Genomic DNA, 10,923 nt, shown 5'->3' with positions numbered 1-10,923 from the left:
CAATGGCGTGCGCTTGGAGACACTAAAGTTTTTGACCAGACCAGGCAAGAGTTTGAGAGCAATACACACTTCTTGGTTTGGTATTTCATGAAAGTATGGCGACCACATGGCCGGGGGCCCTGGCGCCTGGCGGAATACACGGATCAAAATCAAAAGTCACCCTCACCCACCAGTTAAGACTAGCAACTGGCTTATCACAAACTTGATAACCTGACTTGTACACTTTTTGCACACACAAAAAAGATGATTTTGGCTTCTAGACACGGTTTACATGTGGTTTCTTAAATGGAGAGCGGCAAACGTCAGAACTTCATCATTAAGCTGGGTCCAGAGGATATACCCAAAAAACCAGCGCAAGGTTTCAGTTACATCGCTATGAAATCTGAATAACTCCCCACAGGCCTACCTGCTGGATATGATGAATATTCATGTGGGTGGATGCTTGATTGCTTACAACCACCTTACGCGGAATCTCTTAGAAGAAGGAACTGACTTTCCTAGGCTTGCTGCATGCTTTGCTTGAACATCATTCGAAACATTGGAATTTTGTAGATTTTTTTACAGGATTTCAACTAATCTCTACAATCTTAAAAATAAAAAAAAGGTGGTGGTGGACGTCTGTCATCAACTGACAAAAATCGGTAACGAGGTGGTTGCAACTTGCAAGCCTGCAACTTCCCGGCGGGGTTATGGTAGGTTAGTTTTTTTATCCTGTTATGTTAATCAAAGTTTGATAGTGTTAATTTGGTCTTAGATCATATAAACATTATTGGAGTGCACCGCAAAACAATTCATGCAAAAATTCTAAAATTATTTGGCTCTCTGTTTTGCTTATGCTGCCAAGGCCTATGATGCTAAATGTAGACTGGGATTTCTGTGTTATCCTGTGTTTAAGAACGTGACGTTCAATTGTCTTTTACTGTAGATAGAAAAAGACGACGCGTGCATCGCGCAATGATACATCCTCCAGACCTGGAAAAGGATTTATACCTAGACATCGCAATCTTGAAAAGAATTTATCACAAAATATCTAAAGCATGTCGCCACACTCACGAAGCTCACTTTAGATGGTCGCGACGCCTTTATGTTAACCTACGTTTTGGAGGGGGAAGCAAGGGTAGAAAAAGGTTTCACTGGGTAAGTTCATTCGAACAAGAAGCCAAGAACACCAATTGATCTTTAAGAAGTCATAGGCGAGTGAGACCCGGCGGCTAATGAGCTTTTAGGGGTATTTTCAAAGCGACGTAAGTGTGACTGCAACGAATGGTAAAGAGGTCAAAAGGCAGATACCGCAAGGCATCAACTTGCACTCCACAATCCCGGATTGAGTTCCACCATCAACATTGAAATCAACAGTAGAACTACTATAGTTTCATCCATCAACACCAGGTTCAGAATTCAGAGAGGTTCATAAACAGGGTGAATAACAGGTAATAATGCAGAACAAGGAAGCTAGCAGAATTTCTCCAAAAAAGCTCGGTTCCAGCGGCTCCATGAAATAGCTTTCCTTGCACCCGGCGCCTTTCTTCTCAGAAGCAGGCGTCCAGGAGACAGCAGCAGCAGAGGGCAGCCAAGCTGTTACACCACACATATCACATGAGAATTATGACCATAAGATTGAAAGTGAGAAATCACACATATCACATGAGACTTGTGAGTTACGACCAACAATATTTGAAATGAAAGTGATAAGGTCGTAGAGTAGTATAGTAATGCCATTTGAACAGAAATATATGCTCAATCTTATCTTAATATATGTCCTAAAAATGTCCAGCCCGTCCTTTGACAAACTGCATTTTTCAATTCGCGATTAGTATAACACTTAGTGGTGGTGCACCTGCCTAATCATCTCGAGGGAGGACGATAACCGTTCATTGGTATTAGCGCGTCAACGGAAATATAATATCCTTCTCCAAAAAAAACAAAGAGATAGTAGTATTATCCTTGGTGACCTCTTCCTAAAGAAATCTGAAAAGCACAGGTTTTTCTCCTCCCAGAAGGTTTCATCTCAGCCAGGGGATCACAAAGAATGGAAGAAAGCAAATGTTAAGCTCAAAAGAGCGTGGACTGCATCACAGGCGTCCATCCAGGAACGGACGGTCGTAGTCTGGTGCAGCGAGAGGACAACACCTCGTGTGCTGCGCACCGGCGATTTGCATGGACTCGCCGACACGTCACTGACCCCACGCGGCTCATCTTTCCCAAGGAGGGGGGGTTAGTTCACGCGTCTATTCAGGGCCCCACTTCCCAGCGAACGTGCGCGCCGCCGCCGCCGGCCACCGCAACCGGCGGCGCCGCCGACGCGGGGCAGATCTGAGACCAGCGCTCAAACTAGGCTCCCAACAGGCTAACAATCACTATAATTTTTGATCTAATCTAGTAACAATCTACTAGTGCACCGTGACGAAAGTAACGAAGAAGATGATGGTTGAAGAACAGGGGAGAGGAGAGGAGAGGAGAGGAGAGGAGAGGAGGTGCTCACCATCCCTCCATGAAGGAAGGCCCGCTGCTGTGCTGCTGCTGAGGCGGCGGCTGCGCGTACGGCGGCGGGTAGCCCTGCTGCGGGGGGTATCCGGCCGGTGGGTAGCCCTGCGCCGGCGGGGGGTAGCCGGCCGGTGGGTACCCCGGCGGCGGGTAGCCGTCCTTCCCCGGGTAACCTGACGACGAGAAGACAAGATGCAAACGCCATAGATTTAGTCAACCACACAAGCGCACACACGAAACGAACAAGACGAGGAAGAAGAAGAAGAAGAACACGGGGAAGCCGCTGCCGGAGACGACGAACCTTGCTGCGGCGGGACGCCGACGGGCGGCTGCTGGTTGTAGTAGTTCATCTTTGCCTCCTCCTCCTCCGGCGGCGATCGGATTATCTGAATACGATCGCTTGCGGGGAGACGGGGGCTTTATAGAGGGGCGAAATCGGCGTTCGGCGACGGGTTATTATTGGTTTCTTTCGGGATTATTTCGCTTAAGTCCATAATATATACTCTCTCCATATTTTTTTTATATCACGCCGTTGACTTTTAGGTCCACGTTTGACTATTTGTCTTATTTAAAAAATATAATTATTAATTATTTTACTATAATATAATTTATTATTATAGAAACTTTAATTATGTATTATAATTTTGCATATTTGAATATAAATTTTGAATAAGATGAAGGGTTAAATATGATTCTAAAAGTCAACGGTGTCATATATAAAAATATGGAGGGAGCATAGTAGACGTCCGAAATTGATCTGGTAACTAAAACTTAGAAAGTAGTTAAAAATATATCTTCACGAATTACTAACTTATCATATCTTTAAAAAATTACTAAGTCTATTTCTAATATTCATTTTGTCTAAAATCATCTCTTTTATAGTTTATGTTTACGCTAGATATATATGTTTCTAACACAAATATCTACTTTTTATTTCTTTTATTATTTTATAAAAATATGACTTCTTAGTTAATAGTATTTTTTAAAGATAAAACCAATATAAATTTTTGAGAAATTAGTACTATAATTTTCTTGAAGATAGTGTTAGCCACAGCCGCGTCGCGAACGCGAGCAGGGGGCGTTGGCCTAGTGGGTCGTATGGTAATTTCCTCGCGCGTTCGTATTGGACTCTGGAAACCCAGTTGCGTGCCTGCGGGGACAAAAAAAAAAAAGGAAAGAAAAAGGATTAGGACTGTAGCAGCCAAAGCAACGTGTGGTAAGGGGCACGATTAATGCGGGTTTATGTGGGGGTTGTGAGTAATTAGGCGAGGAGTATTTAGGATTTTTCAAACAATTTGACAAAGTTAGGCACTAAGATCATCTCAAGAAAAGAGAATGACTATCTCACTTGCCTGCCATATTTAAGTTTAGCAATTTTGTATAAAAAATATTCTTCAAAAGAGTAACTATTTAACTTGCCATACTATTGGGATGGATAAACTTGAGTCCTTAATGAACAAATATAGCAACTTATTTTCCCACTAGCACAATAGCTATCCGTATGTTCCATGTGGATGGGACCCTCTCGTCATCCTCCTCTTAACAGGATTTAGAGAGTGGAGATATGTAGTCTCTTGAAGATGCTATATGAATTTGAGTTGCCAAAACTAAAATGAATGACTAAATTTCCTTCTTTTCCGTTTAATGGAGTAATGGACAAATAAATTAATATGTGCTGTTATTACATTATTACATATATTTTTTATAACAAATACTATTTTAAATCTTTTTATTAGTGGATAATCTATCTTTTGTTTCAAGTAAAGATAAAACCACATATTACCAAGTTTTGGCCTAATATAAAACCACCGTAACGACCAAAAAGTTGAGACAATATGTTTAAACATCCCAACACAAAAGAAGTACATCTTGTTCATTCTTATTCGTAAATCTACATCCAAAATTGGCAAATAACTGCATAACGGTCATTTCAAACCCCAGCATGCAATATAAATTAATTTCTTGTCCTCGTCACACCTTTAAAGCTGAGCCTAGAACATAAGTCAGTATGTTGCTCTAAAAATCACCTGCATATAGTTTGAGATTTACCAAAAATCATATCATTCCGACTAAGCATAAGAGCCCAATATAAAACATATGCTCCTCCTAAAATAAGCTTCTTGTTTTTTGAGTCAATATTCATCAGCCAATTTCCTAATAAATGAGAAATATTGTTTGTGGGTTTGAGGCCAAAAAAGACATGTATAGCCCTCCAAAGAAAATTAGCAAAATGACAATCAAACAATAGATGCTGGATAGTCTCTTATGCATAAAACTGGAACATTCTTTCTAGCATTCTAAATTGTCTTCAGTCAAATTATTATCTTGAACAAGTATCACATAAAAATCTTTGTTTTAATTTAAGAGTTACTTACAGTTTCCACGAAATATTATTCGCCCATACATATCCATTGCTAATTAATGTTAAATACATACAACGAATATGCATAATTTGTGCAAACTCCATCTAAAGATGTCATTTTCCCCTTTCAAATGAATATGCATAATTTGTGCAATCAAGTTATGCAAATTAAGAAGATTCTTATATACTAACGCTCCTTAGAAAAACATTAAGGAATATAACTCATAGCAATTGCGATCAATATAATTTTCCTATGGACAATATTATAAAGGGATTAAAGGAGGGGCAACTATCCTTAGAGGAAGAGTTGCCAACCCATTTTATTCTTCCAGAATCCAATTTATTTAGCAACATTAATTAATCATGACCCCAAACTTAAGAATCTATCTTTGACTTTTATAAGCCCCAACCAAAAGTGAGAATATCAGAATACCTCGACTTATTCCCAACGTGGGTAATTGTCTAAATATTTCTACCTTTTTCGCAGGAAGTCCTGCCACATACCTTCCCTATTAATCAACTTAAACAACAACTTTGTTTCAAAAAAAAAAACTTAAACAACAACCACTTGCTTAACAAACATTGGTTTTGTATATCTATGTTATGAACACCGAGTCCAACTTATTTATTTGGTTGACAAATAATATCTCATCTAGGTAATCTATATTCTTTTTGAGAAAATCTAAAAAATGACATTGACAATCACCTATATAAGAAATGCTATCGAGGAGTACGAGTTCCAAAATGCCATAGTACAAATAACTTTATCTAATAAAGACCACGCCGTTAGGGTTCCATCAACCGTCCTCTGTTAAGTGCTATAAGATGAACAATTTATTTAACGGCGTAAGATGGACGAAACCTTAATGACAACGATATTTCTCAGACAAAATCGTTTATACGAGCATTCATCTATGCTATTTCTTAGACTTAGGCGTTTGCTAATGATATTTTTTAGATCTTCTTGTATTTTTCTTATGATCATCACTCTACTAAAAAAAAATCTTGATCTATAATAATCAATTTTTAAAGAATTCCTCTTAGAATTTTTTTTAAAAACAAAAATCATAAACATGACTAAACTTGATAGCACGGAATTTATCAGAACCGATCTTCAACCTACTTACATATGCTTACCTTTCTAACTATCCAATTTTTTCTGTTCTTTTCACAACCATCTTCCAAACCTTATTAGTTGACTTCCTACATCGGAATGGAAAGTTCTCTAACAGAAATGTTCCTAATTGACACTCAAACATGTTGGAATATTGTTCATATTCTCTTATATACCTAACCAATACATAAGAGTTCACTCTTATAAAAGTTAATATTATGACCAGAAAACTTTTCACAGACAACAACAATTTCATATTTTTATGTTTCTCTAGTCGTGGTCCATAAAAAATAACACATCATCTGCAAATTAAATCTTCTTTTTTTAGCTTTATATTGGTTAATTAGTTCATTTGTATCCTAAGATAATTACCACAAATCATTCCTATTCACCACAAAAGTAATTAGCTGTAGACCTGCACAGTACAAAATTCAAGGATTCGTGTGGACCGTTGACGTGCCCTAGCGGGTTGACTGTGAACAGCAGGCCTAGTGATGAGGGATTAAGGGGGTGAGGATTAAACCAGGTTTTAAAAACTGACCGGAATCGCAGGTCTTTTGGTTCGAGAAGAAAAACGCAGGGTCTCGAAAAAGTGTATTAAAATCCTCAGCAACAGCCATGGTCACTGCCAGAGAGAGCCTGCCTCAGTTCAGCCAGACCAGATTGGCCTACTCGCCTATGGCAATGTTGGCCCGCCAAGTGCGTATTTTTTCTGTACCTTAGCCGCGTCGCCCTCGTCCCCATGAGATGGCTTGCTCGATTTGCTATTTGCTACTAATAACGTCTCAACTACCGGCCGCAGCACGTCGTCCGGTCGCCATGCCGCGTACGTAACACCTGCGCGTAGCAGCTGGTCTCCGTTCTATAATTCCTAAACATTTGCTGAAAACGGTTTGTAGCAAGTAAAATAACAGACTACAATAATTATAGGTTTACATGGAGGAGAAAAAGTAAAAATGAAGTGGGTTGGCTCTCGTATACTACTAAGAGATAAGCTCTAAGAAAGCTTAAAAATATACCGTTTAGCAGTTCGGGAAACGTGCGCGCGGAAAAAAAAAAAGTTGAACTCACAGTGCCTCACAAACGAGCCCTTCAGATATACAATTAGTTTTGTTATCAATCTATATTTAATACTTTTAATTAACGTCTAAATATTTGATGTGATAAAGGACTTACAAAAAGTCCCATATCCAAACAACCGCCGCTTCATTTAAATGAAGGGAGAAAAACTGATCTGCCGGACCCGGAAGCGACAACAGAAGCGGATGCTAGGTATACTACGCGGTCGCGATCCCGATCTCTAGTCACGTTAGTCTGGCTAGCATTATGGCTGATGGATTGGCCAGTCCAGAGTCCATCGGTGAAATGGCAGCGACAAGTTCTCACAGCTTCATCTGGCTAGCTCGCTCGTTGCGCGCGCCGCTGCGGCCTCGGCAGCAAAGCCGCATGCGATTCTGCGACGCCGCCGTCAGCTGGCCGGTGGGGCTTGTGATCCACTGGTTCCTCTCCGACGGCACGAGACGAGGTGCTCTCGATGGGCTGCACGGTGGACGGCGTGGGCTGTTAGGCCGATCCGATCTAACACAAACGAAGCCCTCTCCAGCCTTTGTCGAGTGGATCACGGTCCACGAACGTGTTGTTGGGAATTTCGGCTGATCGTTCACTATACATCAACCATGCCACGGGAATCGGGAATTTTTTTTTGACCAAAAGGATGAAAGATGAAAGATTATTTAATTTTTTGTATATATTTATTTGTATAAATGATGGAATTAATCATTGAAAAATTAAAACCTATCTTTGAAAGACAATATGATGAACTATTATATAAGAACATTTTTTAAAAAATCATACGATTTAGCAATTTGAGAAACGTTTGCATGAAATCTAAGAAAAACCTAGCAAAAGAATGCAGCAGTGCTGGGTTGGCGGTTCAGAGATTCTGCTACCCCAACTCGCAGGCTTCGCTCCTTGATAGTTTCGGGGTACTGGTTACTGCCAACTGAAGCATTTTAGCTCAATGATTAACTGTATCTTTCACCGCAAGAATGTGAAGCACAAACAAAAGGATGAGCTGTGCGATGCCTACTGTGCTCAGAAGAAATCCAGAAATCGTGCCAAGAGCGTGAAGCTGCCAACGGAGTCCAAGGAATGTAGTTATGCTCCAAAAAGTGAATATAGAAGTCACTTCGGTTAAGATCAAGCAAACGAGACCAAGAGCATGAGCTGAGACCAAGAGCAGCGCACGCAACAGGATTAAATTTACCTTCCTTTCCTGCAGAAACAGTACAGCAAAAAGGTCTCAAGATCATCATCGAGGCTATTCTTCACCACATCACTGCTGTCGCTGCAGACACAGAATGTTAAGCATTGGCGTGGGGGGATCAATGTGACATTCTTTCTTGTGCCTTTCGATGAAGAGGCAGAGAGAGATGGCACTGCGCATGTGGCTCGTCGTCTTGCTCCTCACCTTCGCCGTGGTTGGTGCGGCGGCGCGGCAGCCGCCGGCAGCGAGGGTGCAGGAGCTCAAGCCCGCGGCCGCGGCCGCGGCCGCACGCCAAGAACCATCAGAGCAAGTCCTTGCCGGAGACCAGGACGCGGCGACCACGACCACGTCCACGTCCACGCCGCCGGTGGGTTCTCTCTTCCCCGGCCTTCCGCCACTCCCCGCGCTGCCACCGCTTCCACCACTGCCACCCTTACCGCCTTTGCCACCGCTGCCGCCATTGCCGCCGTTCCCTTCGGCAGGGACGACGCCGCGACCACCACCGGCGGAGTGCCTCACGTCGCTCGTGGAGCTGTTGCCGTGCGTGGACTACCTCACCAACGCCACGACACCGGTGGCGCCGCCGAGCACCTGCTGCGCCGGCTTCCGGTCGCTCGTCGGCAGCGCGCTTATCTGCCTCTGCCACGGCATCAATGGCGATATGAGCAGGTTGCTGTCCAGGCCCATCGACCCCGTCCGCATGGTGCTCCTTCCCGCCATGTGTAGCACCGTGCTGCCGCCACAGTCGCTTTTCATGTGCTACAGTAGGTCAAAAAAAATGCCACTATAAATATTCCCTGTGTTTAAAAGGTAGTTTTAATGAATTTTTATAGACTTAACGTTTCAAGTTTCAAATTTTGGCTTGGTGATTTGATTTCGCAGCGGAAACCGTGCCACCATTGATGCCCCCATAGTTCTACTGTGCTACCGTCTTCAGTACGCGTAGGCAATGCCCTCTTTTCTCCTTCTGCAAATCAGTATAAACTGCTCCATTGATGTCGACCTTTTCGTTTTTCAGACTATCGATCGGCCGATCGCTGTAAGAGCAGACAAGGTTTCACTGTACATAACTGCTGTGGCTTTTTTGTTTGAGTTGTTTGTGCAAGGGAATGTCTGTTTGCCAGGACTCTCGAGAGGATACCTTTTTATTTTTGTCGTATCACAAAGGCATTCAAAAATTAAAAAGGTAGATTAATATATGAGACATATCACTTTATAAACATAAGTTTAAATAGTGCACACTATTCATAGTAATTTTCTTAGGTTTTCAAGTTAAATTTATTTGAACTTGTATATGTGTAGAGTGATATAAGTATATTATATAACACATATTAGCCTGTCGGTTTTTTTTCAAGAAAAGAATGGATGCCTTTTCGAGTGACATGGACAACACTAGTGGATGTCATCTTAAGAAAAAAAATCCATTTATTCCATAAAGAAAATTTTATCGATACCAAGACAATTACATCAGTGATACAACTATGGAACTACCTTGAAATCACTTCTTGTGATCTCTATATAATTAACAAGCTATTGAAAAATCCATATTCGTCTTTAACAAACTATGTATTAATCTGTAGTGCTGCTACCAACTTATCATGTTATCCTATCGTGACTTTTTTTGCTCGAACAACTGAAAATTTTATTATGTAAGCCATTGCAATCTACATCTCACATGCTCCCATACGAACTCGCAGTCCTCGGAAAAAAATCATTAACCAAGCTTTTCTGCACGTTAACGTATATGAGATTTGCAGCGACATCTCCCTACGAAGGACACCTGACATAAAGTCAAAGGAACATAACCGCTGACATGTGGGCCTTACATTCATGGGCCCACATGTCATCTTTCGGAGTCCCTCTGACTTTACGTCAAAGGATCATATTCCGCTATGAAAACGCAACCACGTGGTGCAGAAATTCATGATATACGGCAGTGACATTGACCACCGTTGCCCATCGTAGGTAAGTTTGCAAGCTATGCACGGTGTCAATACAACCAATGTTTAGATTGAAAGGGCATACGAGTAAACTCGACATGGATATTTGGACAATTTCATGGTACAAACATCCATGATAGGCGGCAGCGATGTTGACTTAAATCTCCCAGCCTATACATATCCGCGAGCTACCGTTAAATGTGACACTTAGATATTAGGGCTAGAATTGTTAATTCATTGACATGTTATTGATATCTAGACCACCTGTCCATGAGCTACCCATGGTGTCAACATAGCCAATGTTTAAGCGAGAACCCAAAGGACATAATGGTAAATGTGACACGAATATTTGGGCCAAAATTGATAATCCACTAACGTGCCATGGATACTTAGGCCAGTCGAAATGAGATACCGAGATGATTATTGATTGTGTAATGGACTCAAATTTCTCAAAATTTTAGAAGAAATTTTTTGCGAATTTTAATTTAGCTCCTATTTAATTGTCGTTAGTTAAACTTCTTTAAAAGCTTTAAAAGGATTTACTTCAAAAATTAGTTTAAATTTAAAATTTTGCTGGATCCACATTCAATCATCTATCATCACCATCTTTCAAATAAGTTTCCAATTTCTTTCACCTCCGCAAATGTCCATAAATCCTATTTGGAGTTATTTCCAAATTCCTATAGAAGTCCAACCAATAACTCCTTTATTATCCATTCAATTTAGTTCCTTTATTTATATTCTTTGATTTGTTCCA

At 41.1% G+C, this 10,923-nt stretch overlaps 2 protein-coding genes across 10 annotated transcripts; one reads left to right on the top strand and one right to left on the bottom strand.

Moving 5' to 3' along the window:
- Positions 1-1,264: 1,264 nt before the first annotated feature.
- On the bottom strand, positions 1,265-2,923 carry LOC107304670 (cysteine-rich and transmembrane domain-containing protein WIH1-like). The gene is made up of 3 exons (XM_015839739.2): positions 2,786-2,923; positions 2,483-2,657; positions 1,265-1,575 (listed from the first exon to the last, which is right to left on the bottom strand). The coding sequence occupies exons 1-3, from the start codon at positions 2,832-2,834 to the stop codon at positions 1,530-1,532; spliced, it is 270 nt and encodes an 89-aa protein (XP_015695225.1). The 5' UTR covers positions 2,835-2,923; the 3' UTR covers positions 1,265-1,529.
- Positions 2,924-8,174: 5,251 nt separating this feature from the next.
- Positions 8,175-9,849, top strand: LOC102710716 (RNA-binding protein 12-like). Of its 9 annotated transcripts, none has more exons than XM_015839474.1 (3): positions 8,175-8,895; positions 9,109-9,172; positions 9,245-9,849. In XM_015839474.1, exons 1-2 carry the CDS (start codon positions 8,375-8,377, stop codon positions 9,170-9,172), a joined length of 585 nt encoding a protein of 194 aa, XP_015694960.1. In that variant the 5' UTR covers positions 8,175-8,374; the 3' UTR covers positions 9,245-9,849. The 9 variants fall into 9 exon arrangements, with proteins under 9 accessions (XP_015694960.1, XP_015694955.1, XP_015694959.1 ...); XM_015839469.2 differs by having other exon boundaries at positions 8,175-8,994; positions 9,245-9,846; XM_015839473.2 differs by having other exon boundaries at positions 9,109-9,162; positions 9,245-9,845.
- Positions 9,850-10,923: the final 1,074 nt, after the last annotated feature.

This window comes from Oryza brachyantha, chromosome 7, assembly GCF_000231095.2.
Source record: "Oryza brachyantha chromosome 7, ObraRS2, whole genome shotgun sequence".
NCBI classification, from domain to species: Eukaryota; Viridiplantae; Streptophyta; class Magnoliopsida; order Poales; family Poaceae; genus Oryza; species Oryza brachyantha.
Note: the sequence above shows the minus strand (reverse complement) of the source record. Positions and strands in the feature narration are given on the sequence as shown.